Source organism: Buteo buteo, chromosome 2, assembly GCF_964188355.1.
Source record: "Buteo buteo chromosome 2, bButBut1.hap1.1, whole genome shotgun sequence".
Taxonomy (NCBI): domain Eukaryota; kingdom Metazoa; phylum Chordata; class Aves; order Accipitriformes; family Accipitridae; genus Buteo; species Buteo buteo.
The window spans coordinates 19,824,347-19,845,002 of NC_134172.1; the positions used below are offsets into that span (position 1 = coordinate 19,824,347).

Genomic DNA, 20,656 nt, shown 5'->3' on the forward strand with positions numbered 1-20,656 from the left:
CCAATAAGAGTGTGCCTGGGCAGGGCACAGGTGAATGTCTGTGACCTGCATGAAACTATTGACAGAGGCTGTCACATGAGCTTTGTGTGAAGCCTGGCTTTCTGGATACTTGAGTAATTTTTAAGACTAGGGCTTGCTGTAATTACTTGAATGTTTGATGACCCCATAAGTGCTGGTTTGGCTGGTTTTAAGAAAGAAAATTCATGATGTAAAGGGTGGTAGTTCACCACTACAGTGTCTTAGTCCACCACTAAGAATAGCTTTTTGTCATTTTCAGGGGGTGGGGAAGAGTTATTTTTTGTTAACTGCTTCTGTGCACGCTATAATCCTACAGTAAATGCAATAATAGTATCCCCTTTTTTTAGCTCTCAGGGAGGGGTAGCTGAATGCAAAGCTGTGCGCAATATAGGTGTGCTTATGGATGCTTACTTCAGGGCAGGTAACATGGTGGCTTGTTACTTGGCTACTAATGTGCAGGGTACAGGAAAAAATTAATGCGATTGATGCTATATAGAGGAACCTATGGCCAATATTAAATCATTTAAAAGATCAGAAAACACTTCAGTTCAAATGAATATAGTTAGGTTCCAACATCAGTTCTGCAAATAATACCTTCTAGTTAAATGTGAAGGAAAAGTGTGTGTGTGTGTGTATATATATATAAAATTTAACGAATTATAACCTTTAGTGGAATTATAGCTGACATTATAAGGAAATGATAGTAAATGTCATTTTTAAGTGCAATGCCTAAAGCAAAGCTTCATTTGTCATTTTATGGTTTTGGTGTGCTGTGTAAAAGTTGTTTGAATAATGTAAATATTACAGAATATGTAAGGCTAGATGAGTGAGGTGATAATATAATTGTATGACTTGTCAAAGGCCACAATTCAAGTCAAAGTGAGCATTAGGGGCTTGCGTCATGTTTGCAACTTCCTTCTGGTAAGCACAAGGACCTTGCCTCCTATATATTATTGGTCTATTCTATGTCACAACAGTAAACTAAGTCAGAGAAGTAAGCAGAAATAGAAGGTAAGCATTCTGCTGCTGCTTTCTTGGAATTATTTGTCAGAGATGTAACATTAAAAGTAAATTATGTGGATGATTAATGTTGTGACATGATCACATAACTCTGAGTCTGTCTCATGAATAGATGTGTTGGGTCTATGACATTGGTTGCTGCCGCCTCCTCCAAAGTAGATGCAAATTGAATGAGCTCTTTGTCAGTAGACATAATACAGTATTTGATTATCAGCTTAATTTTTTCGTGTGTTGTGTAAACATTTTCAGAAAAAAATCCAGGGAACTACTAATGCCTTTTTATTTAAAAAAAAAAAAAAAAAAAAACAACAAAAAACAAACAAACAAAAAAAAGCAAACAAAAAAACCCAAACCACCACAATTCTTAAAACATCAGTGTTTCTAGACAAAACAAATAAGTCTTTATGTGCAGAAAAAAAAAATCCCCCTGAAATTGTAAAGAATATATCCGAGTTCTTGAGTTTTCTGTGCTTGTTTACTTGCAGTGGGTTAAGGAAGGTTGAATAGTGAATTGCTGAAGTGTTGGCTGCATTTATTGCAGCTGTGTATAGGAGAGTTTTAGTATAGTGTAACATCCTACCTGAGTCAGTAACGTGTCTTTAAAAACCTTTTCTTTGTCTTTATTTAAAGTGGTTCTCAGATATATTAATAGTGTTTTATTAATGTACTTAGCCCATATTATTGTATTTTGTCATTATAAATGCATGATGTAGAAATATTTCATTTCTTAGATGGAACCAAGAAACCTGGCAATAGTATTTGGTCCAACACTCGTGAGGACATCTGATGATAACATGACACACATGGTTACGCATATGCCAGACCAATATAAAATTGTAGAAACACTCATCCAAAAAGTAAGTGGATGCATTTCATTATTTAAAAAATAAGATCATACACAGATCGACCAGCTTTTTTCTTATTGGGCCAGTTTGGGTCTGGTATTTATCCTTCGAACTCCAGGATATCATTTTTAGTAATGTCCATGTTTGATTGTTCCACATTTGGGTTTTGTGTTTCCTGTGGGGTTTTCACCTTTTTTATTTTAAATTGTAGCATGACTGGTTTTTCACAGAAGATGATGCTGAAGAACCTCTTGTAAGTATTGTGTCATAAATATTTGTGTTCTTGTTATCTTAGTTTAGAACCTGCTTCTGCTGCCTCTAGAATGTCTATATATTTCTTATTACATCACTGTATGGTTTGCTCTTCAGAAGCACCTTTTTAGCTCTCCAGTCCTTGCAGTAATGATTTTTTTTTTAAAAAAAGCAAGCCATGCATTTGTTTTAAAAGCATAAAGCAAAATGGGAAAATAAGAACACATGAGGAAAGCGTGTCCTCAGGTGAATAATGCAGTTTTCTAAATGCTGTTGAATCATAATGAACTATTTGTGAAACGATGATGAAGACATCTTTGTTTATTAACTATAGACAACAGTTCAGGAGGAAAACACTGTAGAATCTCAGCCAGTGCCAAACATAGATCATTTACTCACCAACATTGGAAGAACGGGAGTATCTCCTGGAGACGTATCAGGTAACTCTTGCCTGGACAGTGTTGGTCCATAGGCTAGAATAACCTACTCTGTTAACTCACTGTAATTCTCTCTTCCTATTTTCTTTTACTAATAAACTGTTTTTCTCTCTTCCAAAAGATCATTAACACTTCTTAAAGACTTGAATTGTTGATAATCATGCATGATATAATTTGGAAAACTTTGTTGTCTGACAGGAATATAATCATTAAAAGATGAGGCTTGCACATACTATTTTATTTATTCACAGTAACCCATGTAATCATCATCGTGAGGTGAAGCAGATATGCTGCTGCAAAGTGGTTTGTTGTGATGGCAGAAAGACTGATCTTTCGTGGTGTTGTAATATTGCTCCTTCCCAACATTAGGAATGCAAAAATTGAGTTATGTTTTCTTGTTAAGTGATGGACACTTTAATAAGTATGTTGCAGTATGTCTATACTAAAGCTGATTTCCTTCTGTTTATAAATGCCATCCTCTTTTGTGGCTAAGGACAAGCATTGCAGGCTCTTTTTTGGTGACTTTCTCCCCCCCTTCCTTCACTATGCTATTGCACTAACCCAGCATGTTGTATCCCACAAATGTTATCCCTTCGTCTCTAGCTTTTGTTTCAGTTTTCAAAGGGTTGTTCAGCACTTACTGAAACAGTCACTTTATACTGATGTTGTAACAGGCGAAGTGGGAGGAGTCTATCACACGGTGATGTCATTAGTGGATTCTGTGATGTCACTGATGGACAGCTGGAACTGTAGGAAGAAGGAGGACTGTTGCCCACACTGTAGCTGCCTTGTCTGCAGAAACCCCCGTTTCTTGTAAATGGAAAAAAAAAAAAAGTTGATCTGTGCTGTAAATTTTCTTTTAAGAGTATTTTAAACAGATCAATGCTACTTTTTAAAAGTTTTTCTGCTGTTTCTTGTTATCTCTGAAGCAGACCCTGAGGAGAAATAGCATGGTATGGTCTACCAGTCTTTCTAGTCATAAAGCATTAGCCATGTGTCAAAAAGGGGTGTGGCAGGGGGCTCAGCCCTTTCTTCCTAGGGAGAAAGTCCCTAAAGCTGGAACACATCCAAGTTCATATTTTTTAGCCATTGTGCTAGCCCCTTCCTACCCCCTTTATAATTGTATAATCTTGGGTTTTGCGAGACAGTAAAACTATGGTGTCCATCTTTCATTTCATAATAGCGCTTGTTATAGAAAAGTACAAAACTGGTAGCTGCTGAAATCTAGCCAATTTAAAAATGAAATTTTACCTATACGTAGTCAGAGGTGGAGAGAGTTGTACAATTGGGGTTTTACTACAAAATATGACTTAATTCCTTTAAAAAACTCACAAAAAGAATATGACTTCATGAACCATGATTTGTATCTAGGGCAGCCAACAGTACTAAGACATTCAATTTTGCTTTGTGTATCCTGAATCTCAGGAGAGTACATGTACGATCCTGAAAAGGTGTCTCAGCTGCGGTTTTGCAGGGGCTGTATACTTAAAACATCGAATAAACATTAGTATTTCTGTTTTTTATTTAGAAGAACAGGGCTCCTTTGCCATTCCTATCATTGAGCTGGTTCTGCCTACAATTCACAGCATCCTTTCATGGCGGTGGCTTTCTGTGGTGCAGCTTGCATCTTTGTGAGCTCTGACTATTCACTCTGTTCTGGTTTTTATTTGCTTCACATTTTGTTCTGTGCTTGTCTTTTTCCATAAGTCCAGCATTGTCTGTAGCAACAACAAAAAAATTGCACAGAACTGAGCAGAATTGTTTGTTTTTTAATTTTTCCACAGATTCAGCTACTAGTGACTCAGCAAAATCTAAGGTAAATCATTTTGTGAAATGATGTCATTACAAGCTTCTGAAATCTGTTAAATATTTGCTTGCTTTATTAAATCACTTGTATGCAGATGTACTATAGAGCTTATGTAGAATTTTTTGAGTAAGTGGTAATACTGTTTTCTCATCAAATAATTTTGAAGTGTTAAATTGGAAAAGTATCACTTGTTTGCAGTTAACTGCATCTGCCAAAGCAGTCAGCTGTACACGTAAACAGCTTTATTCCAAACTCTCACAATTGTGAGCACTTACTTCCTTTCTGCATCTCATTTAGTAGAGGTAAATGTATATAGTATGTTCCCTGTCATTGTTGGTGTACTACTTACTGCAAGACAGTATTTGTGTTTCCCTATTTCACTGAGAAAAGTATACATAGAATTTAGCCTTTTCTTCCTCAGAAGGTAATAGCTTCTCCTCTTACAGGAAGCCAAAGGTTGTGCTTAAAGGTTGTATGTAAAATTCCCTAGGAAGTATTGCTGTGCTTGGGAGGATAGCCTAGTAGATGGGGGTGAATAAGACTGGAACATGGGCAGTAGTTCAGTCCTCAGTTTAATGACAGAGTTCTCATCTGACCCACGGACAAATCTTTCAGTCTCTTAAGCTGTTGTTGTTCAATGGTTGCTAGCACTGGATGTCTGTAGCACTGGGTGATAAGGCAGCAGGCAGCTGACCTCAGTCAGCTGTGAGTGCGTGATACAGCTTTATTCTGGCATGCATTCCAGGTGTATCACTGATGCCCCCCTTTGAGGTGAGAACAGGACTTAATGCATCCTTCTAGTTCATTGTTTTGATGCCAGGCCAGATGCTTGGTAGCTCAGCCACTGCCTCAAAAAAGCCCAACGTCCAGGACACCAAGTTACACTGCCTGTGGCGGGACACTGCACTGTTTGCAGGTTGCCTCTCGCTGAGCACCGCCTGCAAGCAGCACAGAGCAACAGCGTCGGTCAGACCATGGTCACGGGCCTGAGAGCAGCAGTGCAGGTGCCTGCAGATTGCCTGGGTCAGGAGCCTGCTCACTGCTCAGCCAGTCGTGCTTGTAGCCAGACACGTTCCAAGTGGAGCTCCAGCTGGCTGCATTGCTTGATATCCTTCTTGATGAGAAGGACACGTACCTGTTCCCAACCCATGGAAAAAAAGTGTGCAGAGCTCACCCATCCTTTTTGGGGACAGTAGCTAATGCAAGAGTGCCATTTGAGTAGTGAGAAGAATTACTGTGGTCACTTGGAAAATGGTAGACCCCAGCACCCAGTCAGTTTTGGATTGGCACTTGCCTGCTGGCACAGCGATTCAGAGGTGTCACCTGCCGTCCAGGTTCTTTTGCACTGCCTATAAGCAGTCATTGTACAGGATGCCAGGCAGTCACTGTAGGGTAGTCATTGTGCAGGCTTCTCAGATGCTTTTTTCCCTGGGGGCTCTCAGCAAGACTTAATGCGTGTCTTCTGTCCACCCTGTCCTGATCTCTGAGCTCTGCATTAAGAGTATGGGATGTTCTCTGTCATGGAGCAGGAGGTTCTGGATAACCAGGAATATTTTTGTGACTGTTGGTTGAGTAGAAGCTTCTCCCAACTCTTCCCTGTCCATATTCTTGTCAACAAATGAGTGCACTGTTGCTGAGGCTGTCATGGTCAATATAGCCACTGTATTATTGTATGGCTCTTTGACCTTGGCTTGTGAAGTCCTAGAATCAGAGGGTACTTTGGGTTGGAAGGGTCCTTAAAGATCGTCTAGTTCCAACCCCCTGCCGTGGGCAGGGACACCTTCCACTAGACCAGGTTGCTCAAAGCCCCATCCAGCCTGGCCTTGAACACTTCCAGGGATGTCATGTAGTGGCAGTTTCCACCGTTGCCAGCACCTCTTTCATTTCTGAGGAGATAGTGAATAGGAATGAAATCTGTGCCAAGAAAAAGTTTTTTGAGCAAAAATATTAAATGCACTGTGTCTGTTCAGTGCTTTGCTTTGTATCGTCAGTGCATTTATGCTACAGCAGTAGGCACCCTGTGACAGTTTGCTATCAAATGGGGGCTGTGATTCTGTGCTTAGGGAGCAGAGAAGTACCTTGTTGGACAACAGCTGAGGAGTTAGATGATGACTAGCATGTATTAGCTTTCTCATTTTTGTCTTTAAGCTTATTCTGTTAACTAGGTATCTGGAATTACTAGATGGTCCTTTCAGTAATGATGCCCCAGTTTTTTTGTTAAAACTGTTAGCATGAGGATACCTCTTCCCCCTACTTTTCCTCTCCCTCTCTGTAGTGCTGCATAGTAACAAGTGACTGGGATTTCAGAGACTTTGGGTGTAGCCCATCACTGCTGGTCTGTCTTCCCTCAGGTCAGAGAGCAGGCTAGATATCTGAACATGGACTTAGGTTCAGGTAGCTGACACCTAAGCTGCTCTTGTTGAGCCCTAGACAGATGTCAAATTTCAGTCCCACTATGTGAAAGGCCTCTGATGTGAGCAACTGCCCTTTCCAGTAGATGCCATTGCTGTATTCTTGTAAATGCCTGCAGCGTGCTGGTCAGCAGTCAAATACAGGGTGGTACCTGCCCTGACCCTCCCACTTCTTTTAAAGGTAGCATTGGGCAGTAAGTGGGAAAGGTACATAGCTTTGAAGTGGCCAGGTGGCGATGTCAGTGTAGTGAAAATAGTTTTTAATTAATTTTAAAAAATTGAATAATTGGGCTTGTCCCTTTATCGCTTCTGTGCAATGCTAAAGGTAGATTCCTCAGAAATCAGGAAGAAGCTTATTTCTGTTAATTTCCTATACTTATGCCTAAACTAGAGTTTTGCATAGCTTTCATTTTATTGGAAGTAATAAACTGATACAATTTAAAAACTCAGCCTGAAAGGTGAAAGATCAACTGAATAATAGTTTGAGAAATTAGCCTTTTCACATAGGTAAGACCTGGAAAGGAGGGATTGAAACCACACTCTTGGGACCTCATCTGTGAAGCAGTTTCTCTTGCAAACCAGTCTTGAAAAGGTTGTCTGGCTTTAATGGAACCTGTTTTATTACTCAATCAAAAACTAAATAGCTGTATAAACAAACTAGTCTTTGTTAAGCTGGAGGGATTTGGATAAAAAGTGGAATTCTCAGGGTGAAAACTGTCGTCTTGTGCAATGTCATGTAGGCTACAGAATGAGCATGGAAATATTTCCTGAATAAAGACAGACTTTCTGCTGTGAAGCTCAGGATGTGTTTTTTAAAAAGTCTCAGGCTAAAGAATGTTTCTCTGTGATTTATAATTATGCCTTCTCCCTTTTTTTTTAATCAGGGTTCTTGGGGTTCTGGAAAGGATCAGTATAGCAAGGAACTGCTTGTGTCCTCCATTTTTGCAGCAGCTAGTCGCAAGCGGAAAAAAACAAAAGAGAAACCACAACCAAGCAGCTCAGAGGATGAGTTGGATAATGTGTTTTTCAAGAAGGAGCTTGCAGAACAATCTCGTGGTGACACAACAAAAGAGGACATAGCTAAAGGGGAGTATGAAAGAGAGAGAGAGATAGGGAGAAAACAGAGGACGTTTGTCCTGAAGGAAAAAGAGAACAGCAGTAAAAAAGATGTGAATGTTGTAAAGGATGAAAAGAAGTCATTAAAGAAAGAAAGTATCCCGTCAGAGGAACCTTCACTGCCTTACCACGAAAAATGTACAAAATCACCGAATCTCAGCTGTCTGCAAACCACGCAGAAGAATAACCCAAAAATGCCTATTTCACAATCATCTTCCCAGGTTGAGGAGACAGTGTCTGACTCCGGCACTATGCTAAGCACTTCCTCCCAGGCTTCCCAGCACAGATACTCATGCAAAAAAGTAGCCAGCCCTGAAATTAAACACAATGAGTTTTTAGCAGCTGATGTCAGTTCCATCACCTCAGATTATTCAACTACTTCATCTACTATATATCTAACTGGGTTAGATGCCAGTATGCTGAGCCCTGAGGTGCAGTCAGTGACAGAAAGCAAGGGAGAAGATGCTGATGATGAAAGAAGTGAATTGATCAGCGAAGGGCGTCCTATGGAGACAGACAGTGAAAGTGACTTCCCTGTCTTTGCCACCAGTGCTGCTGCTGAAAGGCTGCCCAAGGGCAAAGTTTCAGAAGTGGTAAAGACCAGTCGGAGGAACTCTGAAGAAAGCGAAGTAAGTTGTACTGAGGGAAGTTCAACACCAAAGTTAGAGAGTCGCAGACTTTTTAGCTCACACAAACTTATTGAATGTGATACACTGTCTAGGAGAAAGTCTGCACGGCACAAAACAGACAGTGAGGGTTCAGGGGATGCAAAGAGTGAGAAGGACTTGCCTACTGTGACCAAAATGTTCGACATAATGAAAAAAGGAAGATCGACAAGCAGTTTAGCTACATCAGCCAAAAGTGAGGCTGACAAACAAGAACCTACCTGGAGACTTAAAATTACAGATAGGTTAAAGCTGCGACTCAAATCATCTGCAGATGACATGTTTGGAGTTGGGAATCAAAAAGCTAACTCTGCAGAGACTGCAAAGAGAAAAAATATCAGGCGAAGGCATACGCTTGGAGGACAGAGGGATTTCGCCGAAATAAGTGTCCTGAATGCTTGGAAAGCTCAAGAGCCAAGTCAAAGTAGAGAGAGAGAATCTGAGCTTTCAGCTGTGAATCGGTTGAAGCCAAAATGTCCAGCGCAGGACCTCTCGATCTCAGACTGGCTTGCACGAGAACGTTTACGCACTAGCACAACTGACCTTAATACGGGTGAAACTGGAAAGCCCAGACTTGAGAACACTAGCTTAGCAGATGTATCAAAGGTAGATCTGCCTTTATCTGCAGAGATGCAGGCAGATGAAGGCAGTTCTTCCAGCAGCTTGACTTTAATTAGTAGAACACCACCTTCGGGACCATTTCAGCCATCAGACCAGGTAAATGGTGAAAATTATCAGAATATGAACAAAACCAACTTCAGCCCAGCAGTTGATGCCCATCCTCATAAACTGTCTGGGACCCAAGTGGTTAGATCTCGATTCTACCAGTATCTTTGAAATGGGGAGATATGTCCACTACAGCAATTCATTAACTTACTGTTACACTTCTCAGTAACTGTGTGTATGTGTGTGTGTGTACATATATATATATTTTCCTGTACTGTTGTTGTTATGCAGCCTTCATTTGGGCTGGTTTCATCAATATGCTCTGTGGAACGTTTTCACAGTGCATTACCACAGCCAGAAGAACACTAAAGTTAAAGTATATATATATATATATATTTTAAGAAAAAGTATATTTGATGGCTGCATACAAATGTTGAACAAAGCATCTGATGCAACATGCTGTGTAGCGTATACATGGTTTTCTGACTGAGAGTTGGCCTGGCATTAGTATGCAGAAAAATTGTTCTTTTGGTTTAGTCACTAACAAGTGCCTCATCATAAATTCATTTGGTTTGTTAGGGTGCCATATTGTTAAATTAGAGAAACTTATTACAAACAAATGAATACATTTTATTGTTAACGAGTTTCATTACATTTTACAAATGTTAACACAGGTGGCTACAGAGCTTCCATTCCTTAGGCATTCCAGTAAATATTGGAGTTTTATATTTCCAATTTTAATACAGATTTTGAGTTTTATGTGACTTGAATTTTTAATCTTTCTGTAAAATAAGTAACTTAAATGTACATATTACATGTGTATCTTTTCTTCAGATACCAGATTTGATATAAATGTTGTAACATAGGCGTGTAGATAGTGGATACTGGATGGAACTGGTTTCTTTTATTGAGAATATAATTCTGCATGAAGACCTAATGAATCCAAACCTGTATCATGCCTGTGTGCATACCTACTTAAACACTGGAAATAAAATTGTTTTGGTGACTCTTTGCATGATGTGGATTCATTTTAATGAGTGGTTTTGAAATGTCATGTTTACAAGTTGCAATCGGCAGCTGCTCTGAGGATTGCAAAACCTGCAGTTGCTCCTGGATGAAGGGTGCTTCTCGTTAACATCTTTTATTTGTGGGACGAGACTGTGGAGGTTTGCATATGAGAGAGATTCGGTTGGTTAAATATTTTCATCTTGATACATAATCTGATTCTAAGGTATGTAGCAAGTTGGTTTATGTTTAATGTGCTGGTTTTGTAGCACTGAAAAAAACATGTCTGTAATCATCCCCAAGTCATAAGGAGTAAATACCAGTATCTGCCACTCAAAACAATACCGTAGTATGGGTCTTCGACTTTTTTATAGTTTTAACGACGGAGATGAGTTTCTAGCCAAAAAACCCTTCTGTGTGTGAACTCTCTACCGGTTATATTTTTTCTTCTCTTTTCTTCCACACCTACTTGAAAACAAAGCAGCTGTTCATCACTTTGGGTGTTCCTGTGTTTTACACTGTCAGTTGCTTGGCAGAGGATTAAACCTGTATTGATGACAAATAAGCAATGAACATCGTGAGCATCAAAAAAATTTACTTTTATGCGTGTATCCTGTTACTGAGATGAGAAGGAATTACAGTAACTAGGAAGTGTAGGCTGACACAGTTTTAAGTAGACTTCGTTTCTTTCCAAAGTGACTGTTAACAGTCCCATGCTTTGATCTGCTGTGTTTTTGATGCTTGTGAGGAATAATTATAAAAATTGGCTGTGAAGAAAAGCATTTGATACAACAGCTGAGATCTGTGAAAGTTCTCACCACATAAGTATGTGCATCTAGTACCAGTTCACATAAAAACGAATCATGTTCTTGTGGTCTCCTTGCAAACTCAAACATCTTTCCCCCCCAGAGCAACAGGAAGCTGATGCATTAGTGTTTCTGTGTGCAGTGTGAGGAAGAATGGGTATGTTTTGTGAAACACGGAGTAGTTGATGATGATTTTTGTTTCAGTCCTAATAGCAAAGTGTATTTGAACAAGGGATTTCAAAATATGGTGTTGTGATGCTTCTGTAATGCTATTCATCAGCAAATATTCATTGTCTTTTACTGGAGGCATATTTTATCCCATCATTAGTCTCGGGAGCTTGTTAGAGTGTGTGTGCTAAGCATCCACAGTAGGTCGCAGGGGTCTTCTCCATGAAGCAATATACTTGTGGAGGTACATAAGGGGTCCTGATCTGACAGCCATTTTGATGGATCAAGTTAATTTTCATTTCGTTGTGTTTATAGATAACTAATGATTTTAACTCCTGAATCTAGATGCATGGCCGCCAACTCTTATGCTTGAGAACGTAGAACTTTTATTGTATTGACTGAAATAGAACGCAAGATCTTTTGAAAAATGAGGAACTTAAAAATAAACACAGAATGGGAATTGTAGTGGCTGACAATGCTACAGGTACAAATTTAAGGCTTCGGCAGCCTCTGTGGTATCATCTGCTGCTGCACTGACTGCATGGAAGCTGCAGAGCTGTTGCAGAAGGAGCATGGACAGAAGTCAGGGATATCTGTGGGAGTGTAAGACAGAGGATTACTGCAGTGTGGACCACCACTGCCTTGCCTTTTCCATGGAAGTCGGGTCTTGGAGGAGATAACCTAGCAGGCACAGTGGGAAGGAGGGAAGCTCTGGGGAAGCCCTTGACTTGAAGGGAGATGCAGGGAGCAATCTGTCCGGTGTATGAGGGAGAGGAGATCACTGAGCTCTGCCTGAAGAAAGTAGCATGTGGCAGTGTACCTGGGGCAGGGAAAACATGGGTGCTTTTTCTAGTCTTTGAAGACTGCCAAGATTTGGGGCCACCTTAAATTCCAGTCAGTGTGGCAACTGAGATCACAGACATTTTTAGGAGCCATTGCTGTGCCCTGATCTTAACAGCAGCTACTTCAGACCCTTACCTGTGGTGCTTTTTTTCTTTCTTTTTTTTCTTCTTTGTTTTGGTTTGGTTTTTTCCCTTCCTCCTCTGAAAGGAAACAGTGACAGTCTGACTGACACAGGAAGGGAAATGTATGTGTGCAATAGCCTGCCCTGAGGTGAATACTCTTGGTGCCAGTATTTGCTCTGGATTCAGGAGGATGGGCAGCTCCATGGGGTTGCAGAGCAGTTGAGGTGGGCAGGGACCTCTGGGGATCGCCTAGTCCTGCCCCGGCTCAGGTCTGGTCAGAGCACGTAGCTCAGGGCTAGGGCTGGCTGGGTTTTGAATATTTCCAAGGATGGAGGCTCTACAACCTCCTTGGGCAACCTGTGCCAGTGTTTGATCACACAGTAAAAAGGGGTGCTTTTTTTATGTTTAAGCAGAATTTCTTAATGTTTCCATTTGTGCCCATTTTTTATTTTATACTCCTCATCATGAGGATTCAAGCTGGCTTGGAAAGTACTTTTGGTCTGAGGACTGCGTGAAGCTGTGTAGCTGCAAGTCATTAGGAACAGGTCTAAGCTGAGATCTGATGGCGAAATAATGAAAGGATGAACTGTGGTGGTTGGTAGCAACAGCGTTTGGATTTTTTAAATGGTTCCAAACAGCAGTTCCTGTTTCAGTGAGAATTGGTGGTTTAGTTTGAAATCCATTTGCTGGGATCTGGTAGCTGGAAAGTGCTGTATGACTGCTTTTTAAGACTGTCAAAGGGCTTGTTAGGGTCCCCATTAGTATCACTTACAGCACTGATAATGTGGAATTAAGACATGGCCACAGTCCAAGGGGTTTCTTAACTTCTTTCACGCTGATGCAGAGCTGAAGGAAAATCCTTTGCTGAGCTGCACGTAAGGGTCTCTTCCTGTCTGCCGCATCTGAGGAGAACCTCTCTCCACTTTGCCCGGGCAGGATGAAAGAGTTTGAAATGTGGCCTCATCTGCTACAAAAAGCTGTGTTCTTGTTTTTAAAGCCAGGTCATTACACTGTTCTCATTTAGATAGTAATCGAGCAATTAATTATGCCAGCCTGGGGAAAGAAGGCTGTAGACTGGTGTGTGGCTGGCAGGGGGATTGACTTAAAACAGACCTGTCACCATTGAAGTGGTGCATGTAACTGTGGCTCACAGTCATGAGACCATAAAAATCTGCCTTAATCATCTGTGAGTTTTAAGCATGCAGAAGAGCTGCTTCTTAGTGGGGATCAGATGGATTTTGGCCCTGTACATTTCTAGGCAGAAATGTCCTGCACACCCCTCCTCTTCCCTGCTCTATGCATCCCCTTCTGCTCTGCCTTCCCACCACCGTGGCCTGCCCATTGCAGGGGCTGGGTGCTGTCTTGCTTTGTTTTTGCTGCAGTCCACATAGGCATTGTCAGCTGGCACGCCGGGATGGCACTTGCTCTGCTGTGAAGTCCTGGGCTGGCTTAGACCACGACAGGCAGCAGGAAGGCCCTGCTCGCCTTCCAACTCCTTCCACCTTGAAAGGGAGCAATGAGCTGCTTCACTACTGATGTTTTGGAGCAGTGAGGTCCCATCACATCTGAGCCCACGGGACTGCTGCAAACTAAAGAAACTCACAGAAGAGACTTGAGCTGCAAATGCAACTGCCAGCAGGTCAGGTACCCTGGGGAAGTGGTACCCTGCTGGGCTCTTTGCTGAAGAGCCTCTGTTGTCTTTTAAACTGCCCAGGAGCTGGTGAGAGTTTGATCTGGAGTTGCCTGTGCTGGAGCACCCTGGTGTGACAGCAAGGAGGATGGGCTCCTTTTCCCACGTCCCCTTTTTGAATACAGGCTAGCTCTGGGGACGAACGCAGCCAGCCCCTCGCCAGCTGAGGGCTGCTCTGTTAGTGCTGAGCCCCGCATCGCAGCGGTAGCTGCCCAGTGGTCCCTAGCTCAAGCTGCAGTCACCTCCACCAAAACCACTTCTTCCTAAGTGGTTTGCAGTGAGAAACTTGGGTTTTTAATCACTAGCCTGTGCCATTTCCTTCTATGCTCAAGGGATTTATTTAGAAACCTGCTGATTTTTCTAAATATCTGCCCAATATTCAAAAGCATTCCTGGTGCTGAGCTACAGCCTGCACGCAGCCCTTTCCTGCCTGTGTTTGTGAAAACCCGACAACTTCATTGCTGTGCAAGCAGGATGGGGAGGGAGGGAATAAACACCACCCGACTCCCGATGGTCCCGGCAGCGGTGCTGGTGCAGGGGGTCCGAGCCTGTGGTTGGTTTCCTGGTGGGTGCAGCACCCCAGCACCGAGGGCAAGACGTGGAGGTGCACAAAAAGTGGTGGTTGCTGGAAGACGTGCATGTTGCAGTGTAGCTGAGGCCACGAGTGGGTGTTGTGTTCACTCCCTGACGGCGATTTCCCCATTCGCCACCACAAGCAATAATTATCTGTCGAGTACGGTACTGCCTTACTACCCACTGCACGCCCAGAGACTGTGCAGGGACCCTTGGTTATTTATACAACGACTGTCAGAGTCTAAATTTAAACAGATAGGGAGAATATGCTGCTGTAGCCCCTTGCCTGAAGAGGCTGCGAGAAGCAGCAGCTGGAGCAGTGCCAGAGCTGCAGCCCATGGCTGCGTGCTGTGGGGCTGCAAGGCAGAGGAGGGCCAGGGCCGAGGTCTGCTGTCGTGGACCCTGCCTGGCTGTGTGATGGTCATGGGGGACGGGTCTCCATGTTACAGAGGATCGGGTATTGGCAGGCTACTGTTTTTCAGTGCATCGGATCCCTGGGGGATGTCAGACTAACAGTTTAAGAACAAAACCTAGTATGTCCATCACATAGTTTGAACTTCTATTTCTATTCTATTCTATTCTATTTGAACTTCTATTTGGGCTGTGTATGGTAAAGGAGAAGCATGGTACCCAGCCTCCTGCTGCTCTTTGTTTTTGCTGTCTGTTGTGTGGCCGCGTAGAATAGGCCTACCTGGTAACAAGATGCGGCATTGGCTCAGGCTTGTTCCCTTCCGAGCAAGGGAGTAACGTACGCAGCACTTGAGATGGTAGGAAACACTCATGGAAAGGAAAGTGCATGGTCCAGGGGGTGCAGTGTGGCAGTTTTTGAGAGGTTCTTCCCACCCCAATCAGCTGCTCCCAGCCCAGGCTTTGGAGCCACCGCTTTTCTGTACGGGCTGCAACGGAACTGGCTTCGCTCCAGTGGTTCAGTGTGAGCGCTCTGAACTGCGCCTGACGCTTCGCTTTGGCTTTGGAGCCACCCAGCTTTGTCCTGGGCTCGGCGCTCAGCCTGACGCTGGAGCTCCTTGTCCTGCGTGCCTTGGCTGCCGTGCCAGCGGAGGGAATGGCACCTGGCGTGACCCTGCGGGAACTAGACTGTGTGTCGTGTTCATGAGGTATTAAAGAATGTAAATGGTAACTCATTGCTCCCGCTGCAAGGGATGTGCAGTCTGAGGGCTCAGCCTTGAAATGACACTTTTAAGAAACTTCTTGTTTCACAAGGAGGAAGAAAACAGACTACTTAAAGGTGGAAGAGATGAAATTCAAAGGTTCAGGTGGGTTTTTTGGGTTTTGTTTTTTTTTTTTTTTTTTTTTTTTCTTGCTAGCTTTCTAACCTGGAGTACCAGCATTAGCTTTTGTCCAGGTAAATTTGAAAGACCCCATTTTAAAATTAATACCTTTGTATGGCTTTAATCTCGGGAAAATAAAGTCAATTTTTCTCCTGATGGTTTAATGCTCTCAGGCAAACAGTTTAACAGCTAATTGAGACCATTATAAAAGTTATTAGTGACAAGATACAAATATATAAGCATGCAGCCCTTTATTTTTGTAAAGATCTTTGCTTATCATAGTTCTGTATATTACATTATGGTGTTATACAAATAAATTTATTTACAAAACCATGAGCTATGGAAGCTTTTTGCATTTTTTCCTATTTGACTGATAGCCATCTTTTTCAACCCTTCCCCATATATATTTTTAAGCATGCATAAAAATTAACTTTGGTGTGGTAAAACTACTCTATGTGCCCAGCCACATACAGTATTTATTTATTTATATATATTTATAGATATGTACAAAAGTTTGCCAGTATACAGAACAGTACAGAAGTGTACATTTTAAAATCCACAATGCAATACATTAATGGGTTACCAGGTCTCAGTGAAATAAAACTGAAGGAAAAAGGGTGGATTTAGCTAAGAAAAAAAGTAATCAGCAACTACTACCTATATGTGTAAAAGAATTTATTTTTTTTTCTTGGCTGGCAAATTCTTAAATATAATCTGAATGGCAGTGCAATAGGTTGAGTTGCCTCATACACACTAAGACCAGTCTTGTTCTGTTTCTTGTGTAGAGGTTTACTGTCCAGCATCCTACTTTCAAATGTACATTACAATAGTATCAAAATGTTTTGGCAAAAAGATCTCGAAAGGAACCATGACATTTGTTGACAAAAATAGAAATCTGTAACAAAGCTAAATAACACCAAAATAAAAGAAAAATATTTTAGTTTCAGTTTTACAGTTGTGTATAATCACACTTCAGTATATCTCTGTTCACTTCTAGTCCCCATAATGAAAAATAGCTTTATACAAAACAACTTACTAAATTTTTAACCATACATTTTCCCATGCTCAGTACACCGCTGTGCACACGCAGTCAAGTTCACTCACACACCTTCACACTTTTTTGTAAGAGGTGCTGCCTATAGGAAGAAAACACTTTTATCATTACAACAGCAACAGAGTTTTACAAAAAAGCTTCACTCTAATCTAGTGTAGTAATTCAGTATTTAGCACGTGATTAGTATTAAGCCTCCAGCAATACAGCAAAATGGTTACATTCCCTGGTTAAAATATTGGCTGCAGATTCTTTGAAAATTAACAAAAAGCCTTGGTGAACTTGCACGCGTGCTGTGCTTAGCCTTTAGGATGGCTCCTTGGCTGTGGATGGGGTGGACTTGCCGGCATTTCCGTTCTGCGCCTTGTAGCTGGTGAAGCTAGGTGTGTGGATTGTCCTGATGCTCTTCATACCTTGGTTCAGTGAAGTGGGAGAGGTAGAGGAGGGGGGGGAGGTAGAGGAGGAGGAAGGAGGGGGTGGCCGGCCGTTTTGAGTCTGTAGTGAGAACGAGAGATGGTGACCTTTCCCTGGGTAAGTGGGGCTCTGGAACTTGGAGGAGCCGTTAGAGAGAGAGGGGATGAGGGAGGTAGAGTAAGTTATGCGACCTGTCTGCGGACCGAGAAGGTTAGAGGAAGGAATGGAGGTTTTAGTAGGTGGATTAAGAGGGTTAGAGCTGTCACCGCTAGAAGCAGGTGCTGAGCTGCTTTTCCCAGAAGTGGGAGAAAAGGCTGGGATCTTAGAAGCAGGTAGGGTAGGGGAAGTAGCCTTATAGTCCCCACCAGCTTTCTTAGCACTTCCATTAGCCTGCAAATAAAGACGGCAGGAGACAGTTTGTCAGAAAGCCAGTAACACGATAAACCAACAGGACCTGGGAAAATAGCCCTACAGAGAATAAGAATTAACAGTTTGAGGCCTGAGCTAAGTCTTGCAGCCATGGACTGGACCTGGTAGAAAACCCAAAGTGCCCAACGAAGAGTGCATAGACAGAGAGAAAGAGCCAACAAAGCTTTTGTGAGAAGGTGCCACCTATGGGTTAAGGACCGGTCACTACATTGGCCATGCTTCGGGGTTATGAACGTGTGAATAGACATGTCTGGCCGGAGAGTTAATGTGCATCTACTGCCCTCTATTACACCGACAGGTTAGTGTCCAAGGCTTCCTGTAAAGACACTCTGAACAGAAGCATTCCCAGCTCTCCTAAGGAACCGCCACATTTACCAAAGGGAAAGTAAACAGGTAGTTGACATCTTAACATTACAGCTGAATACCACAGTTTAAGAAAAAACAAAAAGAAAAAAAAAAGAAAAAAAAGCAGCAGGTGTTTTATTGCAGACATGCATGCACAAGCATGGTGAAAAAGATCAGTAGGTACTGTCATGCCCCCAGGATCCAGGATGTCCAGTTAGACCTCACTCGAAAGTCAGGCATCCATTATTTGGTATAATCTCAGTCAGTTACTGGAGTTTTTAAATAAACAAACAACATGGAATGTCCATCCAAACACTGGGTTTAGGGTAAAACTACCTGTCTGTATTGGCGTGGATCCTGCAGCTTGTGTTGTTTGCCTGCTTTCTCCATGCTTCCTTGTCTAGTTTTCGAAGCCATGGGGACCGGCATCCGGCTTGTCTGCGAGGCAGCGCTGGAGCCCTGCGGAAACGAGTGGAGGGGCAGGGAGGGGAGACAAGGAGAAGGGTGATCAGTACCGGTGTGCTTGAAGAGGAGACTGCACACCATGCGCCGAAAAAAAGCCACAGTACTACATGCAGGGAAAGTTCAGGAGCTTCACACCACAGGTGTTAATTTCCAGAATCAATGGAGAAAACTGCTCAGCTACTGATCAGCCTGGATTTCATGTCAGTGACGCTTGTCATTTCACACAGCAGATTATTCGACCCAGCTCCCCTGCATTTGCCCATCACCAATCAGCAGCAAAGATTAAAAATAAAAAAAACAACAAACCCAATGGTCTATTAGCTGTTAGACACCTTGTGGGGAGCCCAAACAAGCCACCTGAAAGGAAGCAACCAAATCACAAGACCCTCTTGTTTAATGGTGATTATTGCAGATTTTAGAAAGCAGCTGGAGGTTTGATTTCTTGGACTAAGGTACCTTACGTGAAGTGGCTGGGATTGACGGAGGGGGCTCTACGCCAGCAAGGCTCTCATCCAGCACTACAAGCTCTCGGGATGGGGTCTCTGGTACTATCTGGGCAGAGAAGGGGACAGTGCTTCCCTCAGAGCTGTATGTGTTTTCAGGGATAGATTTTGGACTCATTTCACTGATGGTGTTTTCCAGCTGCTTTATAGTCTGCTCAAGGCTGTCTAGCGTTCGGTATGTACTCTGTCGAATTTCATCAGTCCTAGACATGGACACTGCAGCTCCGGGGAGTCCCTCTTGCTTCCCAGAAGGACTTTTGTCACTGTCCTCAGGCTGAGACCTGGTGATTTCAAATCTCTTTGCTTCCTTATGCTGCTTCAGGGTCCCATCTTCCTCCTCTTCTTCATAGACCACAACCTGCAAGGTCTTCTTCCCAGTCTTGGTTCCTGTCCGTATCGCCTGTGTCAAAGCAGCCAGCTGCTTTTTAGGGAATTTGAATTTAAACTTTTTCTTAGAATCCTGCCTGCTGCCAAACTGATCGGCAGAGTCCAAGTTTGCTTCTGTGTTTAGCCCATAGATCTGACGGTATTTGTTAAAATTTGTCTTTGTACTTTCCTCTTCTGCAGGAGGTCTGGTTTCTGCAGAGTCAGAGGAAGACTGAACATTTAATATGTACTGCTCTTTGAGACCGTGAGCCGCTGAATAGTCCGCAATTGCTTTTCTGTCATTAACTACCGGTGGTTCTTCCTTCTGGCTCTCAGGGATTTCATGTGCTTCATTTTCTTCCTCCTCCTCTTCCTCTTCTATCTTTTCATCTGTCATCATTTTCTCCAACTCCTCATCACATTCCTCAAAAATTGTAGAAAGCCGCTTATACGCTGACCTAATATCCATCGGTTCATCAAAAATGATGATGACGGGTTTTTTGTCCAGGCACACCACCGGCTCTTCGCTGTCTGTGTTTTCTGGGATACCCTTCTCCAATGCCATGTCCCTTCTCGCGTCGATGTTCACTGTTTGCACATCTCCACCTTTCCGGCTGACTATATCGTGAACTTCCCCACTCGAGAGGACCTGGACAGCTGTTTTAGTAATCATGAAGGCAATGTTTTCTGTGGGTGGGTTGTCTTCACTTGGAGAGCTAGCTGGAGACTCTGTCTCTTCAATGCTGTTCACACTGTTACTTCTGGACACTTTGGGTCTTAGCACAACCTGATTGTAGTTGACTGCAGAAGCTTCTTGCTCCTGCGAGGAAGGTTGAGGCCCCGTAGCCTCCTGCATGTGCCTCATGAGAGGGGCAACGCTGCTGATGGGGATATGCTTGCCTGTGCTCTGCAAGGCTTCACCCTGCGGCAGGCCCTGGTGAGCATCTCGTGAGAGTCTGTAGTTTGGCTTTTGTTTTCCAGTTTCAACAGCTGGAAAATGGGATCCTAAAATATCTTGAGCCCCTCTTCGTTTGTCATCCTCTAGCAAGCTGACACCAGACAGGTTTGTGCTCATGTTCTGAAGGTTTTTCTTAGAATAGTCTCTACTGTCTACAAACAAACCCTTGCTAAATGTAGGACTGTCATTCATTGAAAAGCCAATTTTACTCTCAGCTGTGCTGGATGAATCAGAACCCAATTCTTCTTCAGTTTTCCCTTCCCTCTTCTCTTTAGGATGGTCACTATCTGTGGGAGATCCTGTTGTAGCCCCATACACCTAAGGGGGAAAGTCGGATTACTTAGTTATTCAGGGCTGTTACCTTTACAGGACTTTTTTTCCCCCAAATTAAT

At 42.7% G+C, this 20,656-nt stretch overlaps 2 protein-coding genes across 21 annotated transcripts in view; one reads left to right on the plus strand and one right to left on the minus strand.

Annotated features, from left to right (window-relative positions):
• The window catches only part of ARHGAP21 (Rho GTPase activating protein 21), a 124,604-nt gene extending 114,360 nt beyond the window's left edge, over positions 1 to 10,244 (plus strand). For all 4 annotated transcript variants that reach the window (XM_075047432.1, XM_075047461.1, XM_075047441.1 and 1 more), the window contains 5 exons: positions 1,770 to 1,895; positions 2,095 to 2,136; positions 2,470 to 2,575; positions 4,357 to 4,388; positions 7,675 to 10,244. In XM_075047432.1, the coding sequence (XP_074903533.1) occupies positions 1,770 to 1,895; positions 2,095 to 2,136; positions 2,470 to 2,575; positions 4,357 to 4,388; positions 7,675 to 9,408 (2,040 nt within the window). In that variant the 3' untranslated portion in view covers positions 9,409 to 10,244. The remainder of the gene's footprint in view (positions 1 to 1,769; positions 1,896 to 2,094; positions 2,137 to 2,469; positions 2,576 to 4,356; positions 4,389 to 7,674) is intronic.
• Positions 10,245 to 15,788: 5,544 nt separating this feature from the next.
• KIAA1217 (KIAA1217 ortholog) overlaps positions 15,789 to 20,656 on the minus strand; it is a 245,569-nt gene continuing 240,701 nt past the window's right edge. For 6 of the 17 annotated variants that reach the window (XM_075047535.1, XM_075047525.1, XM_075047564.1 and 3 more), the window contains 3 exons: positions 18,894 to 20,582; positions 18,309 to 18,431; positions 15,790 to 17,588 (listed from right to left, as the gene is read on the minus strand). In XM_075047535.1, the coding sequence (XP_074903636.1) occupies positions 17,091 to 17,588; positions 18,309 to 18,431; positions 18,894 to 20,582 (2,310 nt within the window). In that variant the 3' untranslated portion in view covers positions 15,790 to 17,090. Of the gene's footprint in view, positions 18,432 to 18,893; positions 20,583 to 20,656 lie in introns of all 17 variants that reach the window. The other 11 variants (XM_075047583.1, XM_075047593.1, XM_075047623.1 and 8 more) reach the window with 8 other exon arrangements.